The 24,860-nt window shown below is 40.0% G+C and overlaps 2 protein-coding genes across 2 annotated transcripts in view; one reads left to right on the top strand and one right to left on the bottom strand.

Annotated features, from left to right (window-relative positions):
• Nucleotides 1-5,925, bottom strand: part of LOC146464353 (skeletal aspartic acid-rich protein 1-like) — a 6,001-nt gene extending 76 nt beyond the window's left edge. Inside the window, exons 1-5 of the mRNA XM_085129815.1 lie at nucleotides 5,784-5,925; nucleotides 3,790-3,986; nucleotides 2,530-2,799; nucleotides 1,307-1,546; nucleotides 1-325 (exon numbers count right to left, since the gene is read on the bottom strand). The exon at nucleotides 1-325 is cut by the window's left edge and continues 76 nt beyond it. Of these exons, the coding sequence (XP_084985941.1) occupies nucleotides 95-325; nucleotides 1,307-1,546; nucleotides 2,530-2,799; nucleotides 3,790-3,986; nucleotides 5,784-5,832 (987 nt within the window). The 5' untranslated portion in view covers nucleotides 5,833-5,925 and the 3' untranslated portion in view covers nucleotides 1-94. The remainder of the gene's footprint in view (nucleotides 326-1,306; nucleotides 1,547-2,529; nucleotides 2,800-3,789; nucleotides 3,987-5,783) is intronic.
• A 2,839-nt stretch (nucleotides 5,926-8,764) lies between these two features.
• On the top strand, nucleotides 8,765-15,482 carry LOC146464352 (acidic skeletal organic matrix protein-like). The gene is made up of 5 exons (XM_085129839.1): nucleotides 8,765-8,916; nucleotides 11,078-11,323; nucleotides 12,195-12,460; nucleotides 13,116-13,376; nucleotides 14,108-15,482. Exons 1-5 carry the CDS (start codon nucleotides 8,871-8,873, stop codon nucleotides 14,357-14,359), a joined length of 1,071 nt encoding a protein of 356 aa, XP_084985965.1. The 5' UTR covers nucleotides 8,765-8,870; the 3' UTR covers nucleotides 14,360-15,482.
• The last annotated feature ends 9,378 nt before the right edge of the window (nucleotides 15,483-24,860 follow it).

The raw sequence follows: 24,860 nt of genomic DNA, 5'->3' as shown, positions 1-24,860 counted from the left end.
TAAATTTTAGGAGAGATCCAAGTTCCTCCCTCATCAACATACAAATGACATTTTCAGCAGAAGCTCTTGTTTACTGAAAACTGCGGAAACTTCATCAAAACACCAAAAAGAGAACAAAACAGTTAATGTACATCAGAAATGCAAGACCGAGTGGGGTGAGGTTCACTGCAGTCGAATCTTCTCCCACTTCCAGCCCGGGGTCGTACAGAATCCTGTTGGCAGCCTTTGGAAATCGGAAGATAAACTTCTGCTTGTTGTCTTTCTCCATGAACTTAGGGTAGTCACCATTTCCTGGCATATCCCTTATTTCATTGTCAACCATCACCTAAAACAAGGTCGACACGTCGTAATAATTATGTTCCGAGGTGGTTAAAACAAAAGGACTTTTTTCTCTAGCTTTTCACGTTTAAAGTGTATATGACAGATTTATTTTATTTGCTTGATCGAATCTTCATGTTTGTCCTCGTATGAGAATCTAGATGCTATTGAGCTAGTTTGAGTCCCGTATTGTAGGGGAATTATTCGTCGTTGTCTTACGAGGGCTTCGGGGATGTTCAGAAATGCACGCCAATGAGATGCATGAACTGTATGAGAGACATCACAAAGTGTCCCCTACCCTAAACTCTTACTAAAACACAAATAGTTCGATTCTGTCAAACATAAAATCATATGAAAACGACAAAAAAATTCTGTCTTATATCAAGTACCCAAAATCAGGGCTAGGTGCATTTCTTGATATAAGTGGCTTAGGGAGGTTATAAAGGACTGTTTTTAATTCATAAAAGTAACGGCCCAGTGTTCCAGATACGAGACGAGTCTCAGGTCAAAACTGCGAGAAAGCTGGCTTCCTGATCCAACAAATGTTGGAGAGAACCAGAACTATTGACCCCTCAAAATTCTTCATTGACTCCCTTTATACCTTGAAAGTTAATTGGAACACTGAGTACCGTGGCTGAGGATATTTTAACTTGTTATAAGCTTCTAAATTCCCTTGATATCTTAACTTTCTCCTACCCTACAGCTCATCTTTCACCTCCTAGTCTATATGTCAAAACGTTGTGTGAAAATACCTTGGAATAAATACGTGTTAGGAAAAAATGGCGAAAAGTTGCAGAAGTGGTCACCCATGCATATCATGTACAGGAGGGGATGTCACAATCATCCATTCAATGAGTAGATTTTTACAAGATGATGGTAGCAAACACCTACCCTGACAATTAACTTCCAAATATTAACCACCTTGTTGTAAATCAAGTAAAACAGGTTTAAAACGTTTCCAAATCCGCAAAAGCAGAGCATGCTTTACCTGTGAGCTAAGAACCATTTCCGAACCACCTCCGATATCATACTCCTTGGGACACTTGTTATATTGTCCCCTTTTGAAGCATCTGGGGCGGCGTTTCTTCTGTTTGACAACTTCTGTTTCCTTGAAAGGCTTGGGTTTGCCTTTGCTCCTGATGACTAAGGAGACATCTATAAACTCCCCTTCGTCACCAACATTACACTCATCCTGAGAATAGTTGCCGCAAAATTTCCAGTTACCTATCTGTAGGATGGAGAAAAAAAAAACGATACTGAGAGAATAAAAAGAAGGAATTTTACTCTTCAGAGGCAGCACTTGCAACAGATGCAACTCGTACAAGAAGGTTCCCTGGAGGCTTTTAATGCATTGAGTGCACAAAATAATAGAGACATTGAGTATTGGGTCCAATGGCAAGCATCAACCTGCCGTTTCAGTATAAAATTGCACAGAATATAGCTGCAATCGGCTTAGACTTAGGTTGATAACCATGGCAAGAGGGTTGTCCAATACACCCGTAATACTATGTTTTCCATTCGTACAGTTTGTAAACCCAAATAAATAGTATAAGCGTTGAAACCAGGCAATTGAATGACAGATAAGGAACGGAAAAGGATTAGGCCGCTATTTCACCGTTTGCGACCGTCTTAAAAGTGAAAACCGCGCTGCTTAATCTGCCTAGTAACATGTTGACGATTGGACAGTGGGCTGAATACAATTAGGCTGGTTCTCGAATGTCAGTCAAAATGGCCTTTATCAGTTGCAAAGAAAACCATATCAAACGAGAAACAACATAGTAACGTTTATCAACTTTGTTAAATCGTTTAAAAAAATTTCCTTTTTTATGGGGGATTACAAGTTTTATGTCCGGAAGTCTCCCTACAGCGTACCGCATTACATTTCGGCTTCTGTTGTCCACATTTGACTTCCATTCACACAAAGCAAATCCGTTAGATTATAGAACCCAATCCTGAATGAGGGAATAAGGTTGCAAATTTAGCACTCAATGACAAGACAAAAACTATCATTTTATAAGCAATCAATCAACAAACAAGCCACACCTCTGTCGAGTAAATATAGGACCTAGCGAGTGGAATGGAACGCCAGGAAGGGATTTATATGAGAGGGAGGGGAGGGCATAAATGATTTTTGGAAGCAGAAGGCTATGATGCAGGGTGCAGTGGGGGGGGGGGGGGGGGGAATGGGGTTCAACTTCTCTTGGTTATTACCTCAATATTAAACTTAAGCATGCCCTTTCTCATCTCGGAAGTCTCATTACCAAAGGTGGTGTTCCCTGACTCCTCAAACATGTACGCCATGATGGTGAGAGAGGCATTGTTTCCCGGTAGATTAGAGCTGAAGTTGAAGTTCTTCACGTGTAGTCCTTGATAACTTTCAGATTTCAGTTCGGTGAAGTTAAATTCTTGCTCTGCAAACGAGTTGAACGAATGCTCTTTGCGCCCAACCTTTCCAACACTGTTTCCACCCCTGCTTCGCTCCTGTGGAGAGAGTTTTATCATGGATCGTTGTTTACTTTTCGAGGAGCTAGTCTTCGTTCTTAGCAATTTGCCGTTGTTTTTGTTGTTGTTGTTGTTGTTGTTGTTTTGTTCTTTAACCGATGAACAATTCACGTATGCCAAAGGTGATTTAATGATATAATATTATCAAATTAGTACCTGGTTTTTGCATGATTGCAAACAATGGTAATCTATCTATCAATGAACAGCTTAAATGGGTTTTATTTTTGCAGTCTAAAATGCACTTGAACCATTCTCAACCCCCCAACTGTTACACTTTGCAGAAGCCAAAGGCTTTGGGATCGAGAATACGCGTGAACTTTCGTCCTCCCTGAATCCTGATCAAGCTAATAACTCTACAGAGTCCCAGCGTATACAAACATGACATACCTAGTCATCACACAGTTGGTCCCGGTTGATCAAATCGTAACGAACGTTAGGCTGGTTGAGCAAACTTTCGCATTCGTAAATGGTGACCAGATCAGTTCCTTTACACATTAATTTGTTTTCAATGAATTAGACTTATTTGAATGCTGAAAAGATTTATCTCAGCCAAAGTTAGGAACATTCCCATGTTTTACTAAAGTTGAAGCTAACTGTACATACCAATACTATTCAATCGTACAAAGAAGCTAAGGAGTTCCTTCTTCTTAAAAAAAGAAACAGTTTTCAAGCTCAATGTCCCCCTTCTTCCCTTAAACATTGTAAAACCAGTTGTGTGATCCCATTATTATTTTTTTCATATAATAATCTTATCACAATAAGGTTTTTCGACTACAGTAAAATTTTAGATAGAGTCCTAATTTTAGAAATACAAGTTTTTGTTTCTAAAACAAGCCATTGGTCGAGTTCTTATAATATATTAACATTTTGTGAATTTTGTGAATAATATATTTACATTTTGTGAATTCTGGTCATGCACAGACGTATCTACCAAAAATGCTCTGTTTTAAGTAACGACAAACGCAGTACCTGTAGGCTATCAAATTCAATAAGAACACGCTCCTTGTTCCTGTCAGAAAAGTCTCCTTTTCCTCCTTTGTGGGGACGGACACACATGATCTTTCCTGAGAGGCCGAGGGCCCTGCAAGATACCCCACCCACATCAAATTGTCTTCTATGCTCTTCTTGGCCGTCTACGTCACCGTGTGATAATGCAGATCGAGCAGCTGAAAAGACGTGGAAACATTCTGAGATTATCCTGGAAACTGGCCAACAAGGGCCCAGTGGTTTCCCCCTGTAGTTTTGAGAAAACTTGTTTTTCCAGAATTTTAATGACAACTGGTGTTGTCGAATACAATACAACAGCAACATGCAACACTGCACAAATACAACTGTGTCGGCACGCGGGACACAGCGACAAAATGAGTGTGCATGCTCCGCAGATTTGTGATTCGAGCGAGAATCGATTACGAGTGCTCCACTTTAATCGCCAAATTCACACTTGTTACCACAATAATTTTTTTGTTGAATAAGATATGTAATGGAAAAAGTTCGAAGGAACCTTTCCTGAAAGAGGCAACCTTATCTATTTTGATTTGGGCTTATCCCCGTGAAACGACAACAAACAATGAGAATTTTAAAAATGCCGCCATTTCGCCGCGTAAATCGCGTAAGATTGCTTACGCGTCATGAGCATGTGCACCCATTTTGCCGCTGTGTCGGCACGCGGGCCCATTTTTTGGCGGGCCGAGACTACCTCGCCAGGGGGTCTCGGCCCGCCTAAGTTTTAGGCGCGCGGGCCGATAAACTTTGCTTTTACACGGCAAAATTAGGAGTGCCGTGCCATAAATTATTGGCCCGCGTGCCAAAATTTAGGAGTGCCGGGCCTAAAAACATTGTCGTGTAAACCGGGCTAAGGTGAGCTTAAAGCCAAGCGGCCGAACAAGTGTCGGCAGTCTGACAAACACTTAATTAAATGAGCTGTGAAAAAGGAAAAGACTTTGAAGCACTAGTCCTGGTACAAACGGTTTGGTGGCTGACCTGACTCAATATTTTGGCCTAGAGCATCGTGTTGAAGATTTCCATGTCGGCTTGGACGAAAACAAACGTTGAATTCACTGAGATCCAGACTAAAACACGCCAGTCTGGACTGTCTGCAAGGCCCCGTCTCCTGAAATCCAGTCAGTTTGAAAACATGCCGAGGACGGTGATTGACTTCCGACTTCTTTTAACATTGACTTAAAATTTTACTTTGTGATTTGAAAACTTGCTCTTCATTTATAGAGTGAAGGTATTTTTAGCATGCTTTCCGCACGTATGAACATGTATGTCAATCAAGGTTGTCAGTTTTGAAACCAATCAAACACATGTAGACGGAGCATTAGCTGACAGACAAGAAATAAACAAAAGCTCATTTGAAATTTTTGTATGTATATTATCACAAGTAATCACATGATTTTTCTCGTGCAACTTGGAATAAATGAGCACTTGTAAAATTTTGAAAGACCACACATTGCAGTTGCCCTGCGGGCTCGTGCAATTTTGTTAGTCTTTTAAAATTTTCCCCGTGCTCATTTATTCCAAATTGCACTCGGAATCATGTGATTACCTATACAAATGATTAATGTGAATTATTGAGACTTTGTCCTCTCTCCTTACCAATACAGGTACCTCATTTATCCAGAGTTTTTTTTACGCTCTGGATTGCCAGTAAACTAATCTGCACCATGGCAATTATGAGCACTTGGGTAAATCAAGACAAAAGAGATTTCCTGTGTTCCTATATCAGTGATCTATAAGCTCGAGCTAAATCTTTAATTAGCCTCGTGTTTCAAATTACAAGAATTTAATTAACTTCGCTTCCCTACTGAAGCCATTTAATTTGAAAAACATCGTAAAGTGCAAAATTTTTTTACAAAAGAGGGAGTTCTTCGTCTTTGTTTTCCCGGCCGAGTCTCGTTGTTTGTACTTACAGTTAGCGTAGTGAAAAACCGAACGAACGAAACACAAAAACATTCACTTACCAGTTAACAAGCACCAAAGCATAAATATGAAAGTAGAGTTCATCTTCATGGACGAGTAACGAACGAGGTGTTGAAAACGTTCACTGAAAATCTGTCTGCAAATTGTGTCCAAAATGGTGGCGTGTTAAATAAACGAGAGCGCATGCTCATGATGCTCTTGCTAGACTCGTTCCCAGATCCCTTTCGCGAGGCACGGCGTGTCACAAACAGTAAGACACTTCAAATGCAGAGGCGAAACACGAAACAAATGGGGTCATATGTTTAATTTTTCTTCCCGTAAAGTGTGAAATAGACATTTTATTAACCCTGAAATCGGAGAAAACAACCGTTAGACTGATATTCTGTGAAAGGCGAGCTTAGCCAAACGCTCTTGGTAACATTTGCCCATAATTCTTAGCGTACGAAAACCCTGAAAATACCCATAAAACCGCATAGAAAACTCCTAAACACTTCAAACCTAGCATAGACAATTTCTCCAAAAATGTTGCTTTCTGTGTGCCTACTGGCTGTGTTAGGTTCACAATGTGGGTATGGTAAAATTAAATTTACAATGGCCATCTATTTTCGTACTGTGGATATCGATTGCCTTTTCTTTTTCTCTATTTTCTTTTCCACCCTCAGGAAGGTAGGTTGAGAGTCACTGCGCTTTCACTGCATCGACAGTAGTCGTGATTTTCAGTATTTATATATGTTACCAAAGGGTCTTGATAGTAGCTATAGCAGGCAAGTCAAAAGTTTAAAGAAAACGACAAAACTTTTAAATTCAACTTCCAACCCATAGTATATTAATTAACTGAAGATGACAGAAGTCTCTGACCAAATTATCTTATCAACAGTCAATCGTTTCCACTCGTTTTGGTTGCCATACAACGAACGTTTAGATTACAGTATAACATCGATAACGTTAAAATTTCTCAACGTTCATTTTTTTCGTGGAGTCCAGTTAGGAGGAAAACTTTCTCGCCACGCGACTCCGTCACCTGTTGCTCACTTTCGACGCCATATGAAGTCGACTTGTTCTAAGTCTACGACAACGTCAACAACTAGCAAAGGTTGTTCGATGTCGGACTCGCTTTGCATGCCTAAAGTGAGACGCTTGTGGTTACCTGCCGGCCAGTTACAAGCCACAATTAGCACTTTCATCCGTCAACTTAAATATATTCTTAGGACCAGTTTGTCTAGATTTGTAACGGAATCACCTTAAATAGAATGATGCAGCTCCCAAACGAATTTCTTCAGTAACCGGGGAGACAAGTGCATTTGCTCAAAAATAACCAATCGAAAAAACTCGTAGGCTCGATTGCCAAAAGGAGCTAGCACTCCCACGGGGAAGAATACCGGACCCGAGAAAGCGGCGGAAATTGAACCCAAAACAAACGTCGCACTAATCTCGTCAACGAGACTCTCATTGATTTTCAAAACAATACTGTAGGGTGTTTTTCCTGGTTACCAAGACAAGAGATGATTAAAGAGGCATTAACTTGTCTTAGCATCAATTAACGTTCATAAATAAAAATATATACACGTGGGAAAGGAAATATTGAGAGCACCTTAAAATAACCCTGACAAACAAATCTTGAGTTGTCAATTCTACAGACTAGAGGCGACAGAAAGACTCTATAAGACTGGAAAATTTCTTTTTGTCCAGCCGCAATTCTCGATAAAAAAATTTCAATTATCGTAGAGAATATCCTATCAGTCATAACTGCGCCATACTAAACCTGACAATGTAATTAAGTTTGCCTGTAAACCATCAAACATTGATATTAAATGAATAATAAAAAGATTTAGAGAATGTTCCAGAATTAAAACAGCTGTGTAACATAAATTCCCATACGAAAAACTACCGAGTGTTTTCAGTAAGTGCTTCAAAATTAATAGCCATCGTATATGGTAAAACAGATATTAGTCATTTACGCGCTTCGCCATTGTAAGTTATTGTACTATGCGTAAAACTTCCAAGCTTCAAAATGAACAAATATGGCAAAAAAAGGCAAGGCTTTTAACGGTTAGGGAAATATATTTTCCAATATGACAAAAATAAGAAATTACATTAAAAGGAGTGTCACAATTATAAACGATGTGAAGTTATACTGTTAGGCTTTGTTGGATCAGTGATACGGCGATATATTCTGTCATTTTAATAAGATTTTATTTTGCATTTTACCGTGAGCTCTAAATTTATTTACATAACGGGTCACGGTTTTCCTTAAACGGAAACGCTAGAAGGGAACTTATGAATTACTTTCTGTCACGTGACCTGTAATTTGCCACGTGACGTAATCAAGGATAGTTCAATGTAGTCTTTAAGGGTCAATTTATTCCATTGAAAAGTTGTTTAGTGTGGTGCTAAGATATGATCCGTATTTAAGCCATACCTCAATTAAAACACCGTCACGCGATGTCACAAATTGTTTCAAAACAGTCATATGCATCCTACATTGTCGTTCACTTTGCTAAGAAGAAATTTGGAGAGGTTTCTCTAGATTTCTAAACTTAATAAGATTATTTCCCAAATGCTTTGCAAAGAAGTCGAATTTATGCGCCCAAAAACTAACTTCAGACCTTGTGACGAGAAGCAAAGCTTTCGTGCAGACCCATGATTGTTTTTAAAAATTACATATTCTGCAGACAGCAATATTGTCTTAACAACCACGAGTGTTTGGCCAAACAAGTCATTTCCCTAAAATACACCAAACGAACAGCGTATGGAATATTTTAGTACACACTCTGTATTTCGCTACAGTTAAACTCCTAAAAAGGAATTAAAAAGAAACCACATTTTGCGAAGTTATATCTCTGTAAATGTTTAGACGCACCTTTAAAAAACAACCATCAATTAGTCGAGTCAGGCAATTAAACATTGGTCGCTGAAAGCCGGTTTTGTTATAATTTTACAGCAATTCAGTAAAGCAGCAAAAATATTGACTGAGTAAATCCACCCACACAGGTATGATAATTAAACGTCATCCGCTGGTAATTACCTTCTTTTGTTTTTCAGTTTCTATATTATACGCTTGTAATTGCGGTTTTTGTCATTTCACTTCTTTTAACGGAGAGGTCAGTTCAAACTGTTACAGAACCAAAATGTTTGCTTCACGCTGTGCCATCGGACTGCTTCTCTCTTGTGTTGGTAAGTGGTCGCTGCAAGAAAGGTGTTTAATTTTGTTATTTTGGACACGATGCTTTCTTAAACGAGCTTCTGTTTTTATTCTTTTCTTGTATAAATCAAACAAATAGTAGCAAATTAGTCGTGACTAACGCATTTAAACCAAGTTTCTGTCTTTAACAGAAATCGATTCAGAGGGGCTACTGTTTTAGTTCGACTGTTTCCCTAATTTTGCCATTCTTTCCCTCGAGTATTTTTTTTAAGCTTCAACATCACAGTTTGTTGTGGATATGAGAAGGAATACTCGATGCAGTTAGTAAACCTTAACTCAAACTGAAACTTTTGTGAAAAAATGATGATACTCGCCAAAACGTAGCAATTTTAGTCAGCTGATCAAAACTAATTTTCATTACCTAAGCTTTTACAGATCTTTTGGTGAAAGAGAGGGACATTTGCGACCATAATATCAAGTCACTATTTCGGGGCCACTATTCCTTGCAAAAAGCTTTCTACCAGATAGGCATATTTCACTATGACGCCCAGGATTATAAAAATTGTTATATTGAAAGGACATACGTTTGCTTTTTGGCTCGCCACGGACTATTCGTATTTCGGTTTTTGTTTTCGTGAACAACTTACGTTTAGTGCGTTCGCAACACTGAAGAAGCACACCTTATGTCCATTTTAACCGGTAGAATGTTGCTTGATGTTTCAATATCTTAAGGGTGATTAAAATATTTTCAGCTTCACTTTGGCAGGGGACAATGGCTGTAAGGCCCTCTAACACTTTAAACACCATTAGACCACTTCAACACAAGAATCCAGTCTACAAATTTACGATTCAAAAGTAATATCGATTATACATGTTTTGAACAACCGAAACGAAATTTAACACATGCGCTTTAATTTTTCTTTTAAGATAACGGACACCTAACAACAATAAACTTTTAATTCCCAGTACACTTGAAAGTGATCACAGGAAAATGTTTCCTTTTGGCTACACATCCGGCGAGACATTCGTTCTCAGGCTGTCCTTGCTCGAGCGCGGAAACAAGATGCGGTAATCCCTGAACAGATATGGGTACTTTATCTGCAATACGGTCACTCCGTGGAAATTGTTAGCGGAAAGAAAAAAAGATCCCTAACGTGATAAAATCGTTCAAAAATTAGCAATTATAGAGTTTAAAGCACAACTTTAAAGTGCACTGCAAGCAAGTTTTGTATCTCAGTTTTGTAATGTTTACAAAAAACCTTGTCTTTCTATTAGTGCTGATTCTAGTCCGATTTGAATATCTGTAATATCGATATTGCTTTAATAGATTTAAAAGCACGCAACTATATTCTTTTCAAGCTAAAACATTGCGTGCGACATCATAATTTTATTCTAACTATTAACAGTTTATGTCCCATTTTACAGCCTTATGAAACACTATCCATCACATATGGACTAGTATTTAGACGACTAACAATACAGTGATAAATATACAACTGCAGCCTATATACTATGACTGACTCATCTTAAGCACAAAGAATTGCTGGTCACGCAATATTAAAGTGACTTACAAAAATAGCAAAATGATCTAAAAAACAAACAAAAAACGAGCACCAGAAACAAACGAGTTTGTGAGTTTATGGGCCACAATTCTATGTGGTTGTAAAGCTGAAAATGTACGTTTTTGGAAGTCGGCGGTATGGAGGTGCCCCGATTGTTAAACTTGAATAATTTTTGACCGAAAAGGAGAACAGTAATCGCTGATAACGAATCTTAACTTTAAAAAAGTACCCAAGTGGAACAAATTTTACTTTAGCTACACCGGGCGATCAGATTATTAGGAACGCAACGATGAGATCGAGATGGTACTTGGGTAAAAATGACGTTGAGTGGGGAGGGGAGGGGAGGGGAGGGTAGTCTCGATCATACGCAAGGTCGTCACACAGTGCAGCTTAGGAGACTAATTATGAGACTTACCTGTAACACACTTTCTCTTTACGCAACACCGGTCTTACAGTTGGCACAATCTATGAATTGAAAATCTAGCGCTGTTTTGTTAAAATTAACAGATGTCAAAATCTTACGCAACGACATACTTGGAATCAAAACTCGGCATAACCTTGTTGTCGTGTTATGGTAAATGGCGCATTATACAGCTCTTCATTTTTAAACTTTATCTCATTCTATTTTAAGGCGCTGTTTTGATAACTTTATGCACCGGTGACATGGTTGACACGGCCACAAATACAGTGATAATGCGCGCAAACGACACTTCGGTGAGAGTACAAGGAGTGTCGGGCAAAATTTCTACTGTCTATTTTGATGAAGATGACGACGACGACGACGATGATGACGATGACGAACAAGAGGACTTCGGTGACGACAATGAGGATGTATTATCCTTTGAAGTTGAGTCACTACAAGAAAGAAACTCCACTGGTAAGCCTGGTTTTCTTTTCGTAAAGGAATTTATTGGCAGGGGGCGGGAGAAAGACTTTTTATTGTGGGAGAGGTCGCAAGTTGGTTGCATAGTTGACTAAGCCTACAAACGAAAAGGCTCCCGGTTGGTACCCATTCAATTTAGCGTAAAGGAAAAGGAAAGGAATTCTAACCGGAACTGATTACAATCCAGGATAGAATTTCATCCAAGAGTGAGTGCCATCAGGCACTTAGTGTGTCTTACAAGACACTGCCACCCGAGACTCTATTCCCTAACGGAGTTGTTGTAATGTTATTGACTAGGGACCCCACGGGATTCTGGGTCCCTGACTGTTTCCCAGGCCACCCCGCGAACTGTTTTGTTGGCCATGTTTGAGTTCAGTGCGAGAGCACGTGTTTGGCAGTTTTCACTTCGTTTCTTTGTTGAGAATAGTTAAAGTTAAGGTTTAGAACTGTGTTAGAGACAGATTTACAACAGGAGTGTAATTCAAGATTGAATGCCACCTCTCTTGATGCCACCCGAGTCAGGATTGAGTGCCATACCTGACTGATTTTCATTCGAAAATGGGTGCTTTTGTGACTGGGTCAGTTTCACCAACGGCTAGGTGCCAACCGGAAAGTCTGTTCGTAGGATTTACCGCTAAAATTAACTCACTTCTCCAAAAACCATAAGAACATAGGTTCACAGCAGGTCTACTCGATGAAAAAACTACAACGATTTTTAGGGGAGTTTATATGTTATAGTAACAATGTTGATACGCATTTGTTGACTTTTTACAAGCCTTAAGTTTCCACCACATGTTAGTTTCCCACCTACAGTTTGATTTCGTAATTAATCCAGCTCACTGAAGAGGTTCATCTCTTTCCACAGGAGCGCCTGTGGGTGTTAGCGGCCCAGGTTCCCAGCTAAAGCACGCGGTTGAGAGATTGGCATCTCAGGTCTTTAACCTTTCGCCGCTGGATAACACGTCCACGTTTCAAGGAATCCCCGTGAAAAACGTTAATCTGACCACCACTCTGAATGGCCCCCAGGCAAAACTTGAACTGATTGTCTTGGTGTTTCTGGAAGATGGGACCGTTACATTTGGAAATGAGACGTTTAGAGTACAAAGTGGCACTATGAAATTCAACATCAAGGTGACCTTTGAAGATTCATTCTGTGTTTCACTTTTTAAACAGTTTCAGTGCCATCAACTGTCAACTGGATTACGTAGCCGTCTGCTCACCCTATCCCCTGTGGGGAGATAAACGTTGCTATCAGGTGTTTTTTCGAGAGAGGGGTCGCGGGAAATGGCAGCCTAAGGTTACTATTTCTATCAGGATGAGAAGAGTGAGCGAATCTACCCAGACGTTAATTAATACTGAATAATTCTGGCCGGTTCAGTTCAGGAGTAGCTTAATATGTGGATCTTTACAGAAATCTCTTTGCTATCTGACTTCTTCTTAATTTTGCCAAAGCTTTAGCTAATATGCCTCAGAGAATTCAATATAGGAAACACGAAATCCGTCAGATATACCGTGATAAATTCATCATGCGCCGTTTCTTTTAATTTACCTGCTGTCCAGATTTTTCAGTGTAAACTCAAACAGTTTACGGTGTGGACATGGATAGATTTCAGCGGCAAATAACAATGAGTTGCTACAACTGAATATCCTGCTCATGAGTTTTTCGCTGAGTTCAACCCATTTTAATTTCCAAGCAGGTTTACTGTATAGAACCTGACTACAGCACACTGATATTGGCAATCACAAGTTAATTCATCTGAAGCTATTTTTATGATTCTAATCACAGGTCAGTGAGTGGCAGTTCTGTGGCGATGCTGCTGTAAGTTGTGTCTCGCAGAACAATCAACAGGAAGTTGGCCAGTTCCTTGATCTCTCTCTCAGCATCAAGAGCCAGGCAGAGGAACCTGAAGAAGTGGACGACGAACAACGGGCTCAGTCGGACAAAGCTCCCATCTGCGTGGATCCTGATGATCCCAATGAACAGGACGACGACTGCCCCATCATCTACAACATGGGTGGCAACTCGGAGATGGTGCTCAACAGAGGGGTGGGTCCCAATGTAGATCTATATCAGGAAGGCTTGCTTTCCTCAGTCTCAGTTCGTAGTTCAACAGGAGAGAGGAAAGCGAGTAATAATAAGTGGGAACCAGACGGTAGCGCCCAACAGAGAGGTGGGAAGAGGAAGTATTATAGAACTAACTTTCCTCCTTGGGAATGCATTAAGTCGGGGAGGAGAACATTTGTTTTTCATTTGTGACTCCCGTTCCCCTTAGATAGTGCTCAACAGGAGGTGGGTACCAACTATCATAACCGGCAATTTCTAAAGCTCACATGGTTAAGTCTATCCTAAACCATTGCCTTTATCATCAGGGCAGGTGACCGAACCAAGAAATTTGAAATATGTTTGGTTACGGAAAGGACTGTAATAACAATAAGGAGGGTGGTGAAGGAAAATGAAGTGGATTGTCATGAAAAGAAGAAAGCATTATATTCGGCTGAAGATTTCTCTACTTCTTCTAATTTGTGAACCATTGGGGTGTGTTTCTTTAGCAATAACATCAAGTATAACAAAATCTCCATGTCAATGACGACAGCTGGGGAGGGGGGAGGGGGGAGGGGGGGGGGGGAGTAAGAATCGGATCAGGCAATGTGCCCTTCGTCCGATTTTCTCACCGAGGGAAAAGAAGGTTCTGCGTTTCGTTTAACTCATGCCGACTGCCCCTGTGAATAGTTCTACTTGGTGATATACTTTCTAACCAATCTTGTTGTTCTTGACAGGTTGTAACAGATGGAGGTAATTACGTCCCAATGCCAACCGGGTTCCCGAAATTCGAGCCCACTGGAACGATGAGCAAAAGATTAATTTTCCGCATTCCCAAGTTTAACAACACTGTGATCATCGATCCCAGCGTGAAAGTCGGTGTCCCTGTCAAGGGCCAGCCGGGTGGAGCTGGACACAACAACGCCGCATCATCGCTTCAGTTCTTCTCGCTTGCTTTGTTTTTGAGCACATTCATGGCTCAACGTTGATAACTTGCCAGCTAATTGCGCCGCACTGATAGAGAAGATTTGCTAACGACTGTCATAGAATCAAACCCAATTTAGAGTAATTTCTTCTATTTGACCGTATCAACAGTAAAGAGTAGAATAAACCAATCAGAATTGGAAGTGAAATATATGATGCGCAACTGGTGCAAAGAGAGGGGAAATTGTAACGAACGTTAGCCAAATTATGAATGTATGTATTTTCAGTGCTCGTGATTGATAAAGGCCTTTTGCTGTGTTAGAATACTCTGTAGCTATACTTTGAACTAGTTGTAGAACTCAGCAAATAAATTAAATTTAAAAGCAAATGGGTAGTAGCTTCCACTTTTAGTTGAAGGCTTCGGAAGTAATGCTCACAAAAATCTTAATACTGGCACGGTACCAGAGGATTTTGGAAAGCTTGAGAAGCATGCATAATTAGCTGCTTTTATTGCTAGAAAGCTGATTAATTCCTTAAGTTGAACCGTTAAACCTCTGTCGTCAGATTATGCAGTTGACAACTGTAATGTTATCCTCTTTACCAGATGAAAAGCGTTAGTTCTTTAAGGGCGAGAACGCCCCGCACGAGGTTAAAGCTCACCTCTAGGAGTCACCAGAAATTTTTTACCAAACATGCATGACAAATATACATATCTATCGAACTGGATAGTCGTGGGAAACACACTGCCATGTTTTCTTTCCAGCTCGCCTGAGTAGTCCGGGTAGAAGCGGTGCTAGAAAAGTGTGGTGAAAGAAAGGTGATAGCCACGCATACCGAAGAAAGAACCGTAAGCGCTATGCACACCTTAGAGGTCCCCTGAGCGAATCACTATTACCGGCCTTTAAGGCAGTTCGACGCAGCTCATTTCACTAAAGTGAAAAATATTTGTATCAAAGCCTAACTTGGCATCGTTATTGAGTTTCATTTTCAATTTTCTCTAATGTAGACATACATAGTTATGCTTTATACGTACGATGCTGGTTCAATGTTTTTATTTAGTACCCGACATAAATAGCGGTACATTTCCATTTAGGCCTTCAAGCTATAGTGAAGGAGGACAGCGAATTTTATATATTACAACTTGTAGACTTGTTTATGGTCAATAAACTGACAACATTTGCTGCTGGAGACGTGTAACTCAGTAGTTAATGAATCGTTGGTATGTACTATGAGAGTGGAGTAACTTCCCTGTTCGTTAGCAGATCTTAGTAGAGTTTCCTTTTTCTGTCGTATCGGTAAAAGGAAAAACTGAGACTTTACGACTCAACAAGAGACCCCGGGTCAAACTCATTCCCCTTGAAAGGTCTCTTCGTCAGTCTTCAGAAAGAAGATAGAGCCTGGGAAAGCCTGGGAGGTTGAGACGCTGGATGTTAAATAATAAACGAGAATGGGATGATCGTGATGGGTCTAAACTTCGTTCCCATGTACTGAACAAAACTAAGTGCACAGTCAAATGTGTGACATCACACATATTCAAAGCGGTGACTGGGGACTCGAAGCGGACAATTTGTTGATTTGAATGAATTCCAGCTACCTCTAAGACCTTTTAACGGCGTAAAAGGTTGGTTAACATACACCTGGCGAACGAAACCGAACAAAATTTCAGTCGAACTTAACACAGTCGTACTTAATTGAACTCACAGTGCTATTGTCTTTTGCATCATTTATTTAGAATTCCAAATTTTGAAAACTGTTGAGAACCTGTAAACATTTTTCGCTGACAAATTCATTTCAACATATTCGTGTGAGATTGGTGTACTCTTCCCCATTCCCTTCCTGGCTTCGTTGGTCCTTCTTCGCCACTCGGCTCCGCTACCTGAACTTCACCTTCGCAGTTTTCCACTTATCTACGACGTACACCGTATAGTAAAAACCCACTTATATAACGGAGAGCCTAGATTTTTTCAGGTTAACCTGAACGGTTTCTTATTATATTTGAAAATTAAATGATGGCTATATATTTAATTTTTTTTTTGAAGAGTTTGGCTATTATATTTTATTCATGTCGAAATAAACGAAATCACTGTGAAACTACTTAAGATAATGAAACATATTATCAGGAACACAACTTACAGTAAAGCAAAAAGATTTCGCTTCACCATAAAATATCAATGATTTCGATGGCATCGAAAATGGCGGAGGCTGACTAGGGTCCTTTAAGTATATTGCAGGATATCTGTCGTGTACGGCCAACGAATATTGAGTGCAGGGGGGGGGGGGGGGGAGGTAAATACGACGGGAGTCCGGACTAAAAACGACTGCGTGGAAGGCTATTTTAAAATCCACCAGAAAGTGAGTAATTAAGGCTGCGAAACAATGTTTGATTGATTGATTTTTATTTATATAAATTATTTATACAGAAATTCCAGTTCAGCATAGCTGTTTTAAATGGAGATCTGTGTAAAATAATAAGAATAAATAATTAAATATAGAAATGAAAGCAAAAAATCAATCAAAGAGTTCATGAAGGTGAGAAATTAACTAAGGTGATTTAGATGTTTCTTGACTCTCAGTTTAAAACAAGTAGTCTGCTTCTAAAAATGGAGAAGACTGAGAATTCTACAGTGTATGCTAAAGTGCTAAAGTGATCCCATGAAATTCCCACTGAGCGTTAGCCCTGGTAAGGAAATGCCGGGAGACCGGATTAGGCAAAGAAAAAATCTCCGACCTCGGCGAGAATCGAGCCCACGACCTCTGGATTTGATCGTCCGTTGCTATACCGACTGTGCTACGTTGTCTCGAAATAAAATAGTTTATGAAGCTGGCGGGATGTTGCATTTGGGACGAAAAGAAGTGTGTTTTGATAATAACGAAATAAGCCTCAACCTTGTTCGGTATATAGCAAGCATTTTTCGGCCGTTAACTTGTTCGGTTGTTATACACCGATACGGATTCGGCCGTTATCCCAAATGAGTTAACGGCCGAGTCTCGATCAGTACAAAGAATGATAATACAATTTAATTAATACTATATACCGAGACAAACCCGGCCGTTATCCCAAATGAGTTAACGGCCGAATTTCGTTAGGTATAATTTACCGATCCAAATTCAGCCGTTATCCCAATTGACTTAACGGCCGAATTTCGTTCGGTATCTAATAGGAAACACAAATTCGGCCGTTATCCCAATTGACTTAACGGCCGAATTTCGTTCGGTATATATTAGGAAACACAAATTCGGCCGTTATCCCAATTGACTTAACGGCCGAATTTCGTTCGGTATATAATAGGAAACACAAATTCGGCCGTTATCCCAATTGACTTAACGGCCGAATTTCGTTCGGTATATATTAGGAAACACAAATTCGGCCGTTATCCCAATTGACTTAACGGCCGAATTTCGTTCGGTATATAATAGGAAACACAAATTCGGCCGTTATCCCAATTGACTTAACGGCCGAATTTCGTTCGGCATATATTAGGAAACACAAATTCGGCCGTTATCCCAAATGACTTAACGGCCGAATTTCGTTCGGTATATTATAGGAAACACAAATTCGGCCGTTATCCCAATTGACTTAACGGCCGAATTTCGTTCGGTATATATTAGGAAACACAAATTCGGCCGTTATCCCAAATGACTTAACGGCCGAATTTCGTTCGGTATATAATAAGAAACACAAATTCGGCCGTTATCCCAAATGACTTAACGGCCGAATTTCGTTCGGTATATATTAGGAAACTCAAATTCGGCCGTTATCCCAATTGACTTAACGGCCGAATTTCGTTCGGTATATAATAGGTTCGGTATATAATAGGAAACACAAATTCGGCCGTTATCCCAAATGACTTAACGGCCGAATTTCGTTCGGCATATAATAGGAAACCCAAATTCGGCCGTTATCCCAATTGACTTAACGGCCGAATTTCGTTCGGTATATAATAGGAAACACAAATTCGGCCGCTATCCCAATTGACTTAACGGCCGAATTTCGTTCGGTATATAATAAGAAACCCAAATTCGGCCGTTATCCCAAATGACTTAACGGCCGAATTTAGTTCGGTATATAATTGGAAACCCAAATTCGGCCGTTATCCCAAATGAGTTAACGGCCGAATTTCGTTCGGTATATAATAGGAAACACGAATTCGGCCGTTATCCCAAATGACTTAACGGCCGAATTTCGTTCGGTATATAATAGGAAACCCAAATTCGGCCGTTATCCCAAATGACTTAACAGCCGAATTTAGTTCGGTATATAATTGGAAACCCAAATTCGGCCGTTATCCCAAATGAGTTAACGGCCGAATTTTGTTCGGTATATAATAGGAAACACGAATTCGGCCGTTATCCCAAATGACTTAACGGCCGAATTTCGTTCGGTATATAATAGGAAACCCTAATTCGGCCGTTATCCCAAATGACTTAACCGGGCCGAATTTCGTTCGGTATATAATAGGAACCCAAATTCGGCCGTTATCCCAAATGAGTTAACGGCTGAATTTCTATCGGAATATAATTGGAAACCCAAATTCGGCCGTTATCCCAAATGAGTTAACGGCCGAATTTCGTGGAAAATGTGGAAAAGAAACCTATTTTCTCCGTTATCCCGAATGAAATTTGAAGGCTTAAAAAAAAAGAGAAAGAATAAAGAAAAAGATATTTGGAACAACAACACTGAGAGAGTTGGTATCCACGCAAAAGCACCCCAGGTTGCTAGTGGACTAACTTCCATATGCTGACCTATTTCTCTTAATTTGACCAATCCTCTTAGAGGAATACTCCGCCCAAACATACCCAAAAATCACCCAAAAATTCGCAAACTACCCCGCAACACAGATTCACGGGATGATGAAAGAGTTTTTGGATTGCTTGAAAAGTGAGCGAGATATTTCCATAAAGCCATGTCAAGTGGCGGAAAAATGGCGTTTAGGCGTATTCCCCCTTAAAGGGGCAGTGTCACCGATTTTTTTTGTTACTTTGAATAGCCAAAAAACATATTTGAATCGGTGGAATCGTCAAAACAATGGTTCAGTTTTGTTAACAATAACCCTAATAATGCACAGAAACTAGTATTAATTATCTTTGGCTGGGGATGGCTAGGATGGGAATGGATTGCAACTTGAGGCCAATTTTTTCAAGTTCCTCCTGTGTATTGTAGAGAAGTCGTCAAAAACTGTTATAGTTTGTTCTTCCCCGGAAAAATCCCTTGATATTTTCCTTCCCGGTGCTCTAACAGCAATTTCATGTTAGAAAAAAAGTTCTTTGTCAAATATTTGAGCCATTTTGACGAAAATATAGCAAAATCGCCGTGACAGTGTCCCTTTAAGATGAACATTTTCAAGAAAATCCTTGATGTAATCGACATCAACCTAAAATATGTCAAGAAATCCACGAGTTCAAGACCTCTGCCATAGTTGTTAATGAAAACAGTAATTTTATGACGTTATAGGACGAAAACAAGCTTCGCACCAAAACGAGGCTGCGACTCGTGCACATCTAGGAAAATGTCTCTCATATAGGGGGAAACGATGCTGTCGCGTGTTATATAATGATTTCGGCGCAGAGAATTCAAGGGAAACGCTTGCCCCACAGGCTAGACAAGACTAGTCCCTGGCCTTTTTTGCGCTCTGTTATTGCATTCTGGATTTTTGCTATTTTTTTCCCTATTACATAGATCCATTGATTACCGTACAGGGTCACAATTTCAACTGAAATTTATGCTATTAGCTGTCATTTTTAGCTGTTACCATTTTACATAAAAAATTTTCATACTAGAAATCAAGGATTAATCGTGAATTGTTTGAAAAATTAAGTTGATAAGGTTATAAATTTTGTAAGGCATACGTGTCCTTTTGTTATAGAGTGTGTGCCATGTTGGAGGACCAAAACAATACAATGATTTTCCTTTGGTAAATATATTCTATTTTTATGCAAACATCTTTTATTGTTTTAGTCCTCCAACATGGCTGCCGTGGACACACTCTATTAATTGTAACATACCTATTTTATATTGTAATCGTAAATTTAGCTGAAGACTTACAGTCAACCCAGGTCACGCGTGAACGATATTTTTCAAATTTGAACGGAGTTTTGAAATTTACATGTCAGTTTTGATAATCGCCAACGAGATTTCAGAGTTCCTGTATAAATTTCCCTAGCTTATTGACGGTATAAAGCTATGAATTTTTCTTCGATTCAGACGTCGAACTTTTCATGTGCCGAACCAAATGCATACATTAGGTATAAATTATATAAATTATATCTATCCCAGAGGTCTGTGCATTCCATCAACTTGGCATGTGCGCAAAGGACTTCATTTTCAACAAGATGGCGGGAGAAGAGGAATGTGCTTGTTCTTCTTGTTTCGAAACAACTGAATATACTTGTCTGAGATGCGAAAGATTAAAAAAAATATCTATTCTTGAAGTGCTCACGCACTTCAAACCGACAGAAACTTTCCAATACAGGCTATATCAAAAGGGAAGCGTCAAGACTTCTCAGAACAAATCTTCAAAATCAACATTTGAAGGAAACATTACTCTATTCAAACAGAGATTACGCAACAGAGGTTACCTCGATAACCTTATAAATAAAACTCTTTCAGAAGTCAACCTCCGGGAAAGAATGTCGGCACTACAAAACAAACTAAAAACCCGCAAAAACATTTTGAGGTTTGTTATGGAATATCGCCCTTCTTGCCTAACCTAAAACAGTTCAGATGAGTAAATACAGGAGCCATAATCAGGGGTGGAGACCGTAAGCGTGGGGTCCACGCGTCCCCGTTAGTTGTACCAAAAAACTTATTTTTAGAAAAAATCGCCCCCCCCCCCCCCCCCTGTCGTAAACCCGCATGAATACATGCAAATTTGCGTGGGGCTACTACCTTATATGTGACACGGAAAGCAGCTGAGAAAAAATTCACTAAAGAAAAAAATGTCCTCACCTGTCTGAGTACATGTCCGTAGTGTAAGCTTTGTTCATTCATTCAACAGTAGCAACGCACGCAGCGCCACCGTTTTGGCGCCTTTTTGACTTTACTGTGAGAGTCATGTGATCAATAGGCCGCTTATTTCAACTTTTCCCGTCTTTCTTTCAATTGTTACCTTTTCTTTGTGAGAGTCTAATTCCTTAAATGTGGGCACTGAGGAGATATTCCCTGGCAGAATTTTAAAACTTGGACGCCATTTTGAACGGGTAGAAAAAAATTTCAATTTCTCCACGCGCGATCCTGGCCGTTTACACGCGTGCGCGCACGCGCGTATGGCGCAATTTTTTTCTAAAAATAGATTTTTTGGTACAACACATGGGGACAAGCCCACAAGTCAAAATGGCATCTCGTTACGGTCTCCATCCCTGATTATGGCTCCTGGTAAATGACACTTGATAGAAAATCAGCCTCTGCTAAGGGGGATCTACAAAGACCCTTCCTTACTTTCGTACAGAAAGGAGAGACCTTTGAAAGACGTACTCGTAAGAGCAAATTAGCTTTGAAGGTCATATTCTTCCTATCTCGACCAGTATGAGCCGTGTTTGGCCTGTCTTTATTATTTTACCAAACAAGCTCTTTCATGTCAGAATTCATCTTTCCCGCCATTTTGAATCTTGTTGAGTAAAAACAGCAGCCGCTGACCACGAAAATCTACTTTCTCACTTGAGCTTTAATTTAATTCGACTTCAGTTAGGTTCGACGTCTGAATCAACTGCCGATCTTAATTATTTGGGTCGACCTTAATAGGTATTAGGTTCGGCTCATGTAAAGTTCGACGTATGAACCGGGCCTAAGCTAAGGCCCAATTCAGACGCCGAACTTACTTAGTTCAAATTAAGGAATAAGGAATGACTGGAATAATATTAAGGTCGGCCCAAATCCTGAAAATCTCACCTTTTGATTCAGACGCCGAACTTAATTAGCCGAACTGAATTTACTTGAAGCAAAACCAATCGAAATGTTACCCTTTTTTTTTTTTTTTTTTTTGAAAGACGTTATAATAATTTATGCATTAGGTTTGGCTCATGAAAAGTTCAACGTCTGAATCAAAGCCGTTTCAAAGCCGAAATTCCCGGCTGATCCAGGCAGGGAGAACGGCTTAGCCGTTCCAAATTGAAACACCCATTCTCAGCTGATCCAGAGGCCGAACTTTTCATGTCCTTAATTCGAGCTATTAGGTTCGGCTCATGAAAAGTTCGGCGTCTGAACTAGGCCTTAGGCCCGGTTCAGAGGCCGAACTTTTCATGAGCCGAACTTAATTCAAATCCACTTCTGCCCAAATCACGAAAATCCCGACTTTTGATTCATACGCTGAACTTAATAAGCCGAACTTAAATTACTTGAAGCAAAACCAATCGGAATTATAACCTTTTCATTCAATTTTTATTATTATTTTTAATTGAAGGACGTTATGATATAAAGTTATGCATTAGGTTCGGCTCATGAAAAGTTCGACGTCCGAATCAAAGCCGTTCCAAAACCGAAATTGCCGGCTAAGCCGTTCCAAATTTAAACAGCCGTTCTCAAGTAATTCAGACGCCGAACTTTCCATGTACTCAATTCAAAGTATTAGGTTCGGCTCATGAAAAGTTCGGCGTCTGAACTAGGGTGTCAACTTTTGCAAGGCATACGTGTCCTTTTGTTATAAATTGTGACATACCTATTTCATTACACTGAAATAAGAAAATAAAAGTTGTGTGAGCAAATTTTCCTTTTCGAGGTTATAGTATCTTATTTCTTCAGATTCTTTTCCACATTTTCCACGAAATTCGGCCGTTAACTCATTTGGGATAACGGCCGAATTTGGGTTTCCTGTTATAACCGAACGAAATTCGGCCGTTAACTCATTTCGGATAACGGCCGAATAAGGGTTTCCTATTATATTCGAACGAAATTCGGCCGTTAACTCATTTCGGATAACGGCCGAATTCGGGTTTCCTATTATATTCCGAACGAAATTCGGCCGTTAACTCATTTGGGATAACGGCCGAATTTGGGTTTCCTGTTATAACCGAACGAAATTCGGCCGTTAACTCATTTGGGATAACGGCCGATTTCGGGTTTCCTGTTATAACCGAACGAAATTCGGCCGTTAACTCATTTCGGATAACGGCCGAATTCGGGTTTCCTATTATATTCCGAACGAAATTCGGCCGTTAACTCATTTGGGATAACGGCCGAATTCGGGTTTCCTGTTATAACCGAACGAAATTCGGCCGTTAACTCATTTCGGATAACGGCCGAATTTGGGTTTCCTATTATATTCGGCCGTTAACTCATTTGGGATAACGGCCGAATTTGGGTTTCCTATTATATTCGGCCGTTAACTCATTTGGGATAACGGCCGAATTCGGGTTTCCTATTATATTCGGCCGTTAACTCATTTGGGATAACGGCCGAATTTGGGTTTCCTGTTATAACCGAACGAAATTCGGCCGTTAACTCATTTGGGATAACGGCCGATTTCGGGTTTCCTGTTATAACCGAACGAAATTCGGCCGTTAACTCATTTCGGATAACGGCCGAATTCGGGTTTCCTATTATATTCCGAACGAAATTCGGCCGTTAACTCATTTGGGATAACGGCCGAATTCGGGTTTCCTGTTATAACCGAACGAAATTCGGCCGTTAACTCATTTCGGATAACGGCCGAATTTGGGTTTCCTATTATATTCGGCCGTTAACTCATTTGGGATAACGGCCGAATTTGGGTTTCCTATTATATTCGGCCGTTAACTCATTTGGGATAACGGCCGAATTCGGGTTTCCTATTATATTCGGCCGTTAACTCATTTGGGATAACGGCCGAATTTGGGTTTCCTGTTATAACCGAACGAAATTCGGCCGTTAACTCATTTGGGATAACGGCCGAATTCGGGTTTCCTGTTATAACCGAACGAAATTCGGCCGTTAACTCATTTGGGATAACGGCCGAATTCGGGTTTCCTGTTATAACCGAACGAAATTCGGCCGTTAACTCATTTGGGATAACGGCCGAATTTGGGTGTCCTGTTATAACCGAACGAAATTCGGCCGTTAACTCATTTGGGATAACGGCCGAATTTGGGTGTCCTGTTATAACCGAACGAAATTCGGCCGTTAAGTCAATTGGAATAACGGCCGAGTTTCGATCGGTAAATAGTGGATAATTAATTTCACAGAACTAGAAAACGGCCGAAAAAGTGTTCCTATATACCGAACAAGATAATGCCGTAATTCGTGAATATAATAATTCCCCGAAAAGAAACAGTCAATAAATTTCCGTGAGTTTGCAAATAAATCAGGAGCCGGGTAAATTTTCTTATGCCCACTGTTATGATATCTCGGTCATCAGAAGCTTGTAGCTGCTTATAATTACATGCAGCTAGACACTCAAGAAAAGAGAAGAATGATTCAATTGGCATGGGATGCTGCTTGTTTGCATGAAAAGCTGCCATTAATCGAGAGATTTGCAAGATACTGTACTGCTCGGGCCCGAAAATCCTCCGAAAACCGACTGAAAACCCTTCCGACAACTCTGAAGTAAATGGGACGCGCCTGCGATTTGGTGTGACCGCTGATTCTTTCACGTGGTC

The sequence above is a fragment of the Pavona decussata genome, unplaced genomic scaffold (assembly GCF_977016875.1).
Source record: "Pavona decussata unplaced genomic scaffold, jaPavDecu1.1 SCAFFOLD_164, whole genome shotgun sequence".
Taxonomy (NCBI): domain Eukaryota; kingdom Metazoa; phylum Cnidaria; class Anthozoa; order Scleractinia; family Agariciidae; genus Pavona; species Pavona decussata.
The sequence above is the reverse complement of the archived record's forward strand: the minus strand, read 5'-3'. Positions and strand labels throughout refer to the sequence as shown.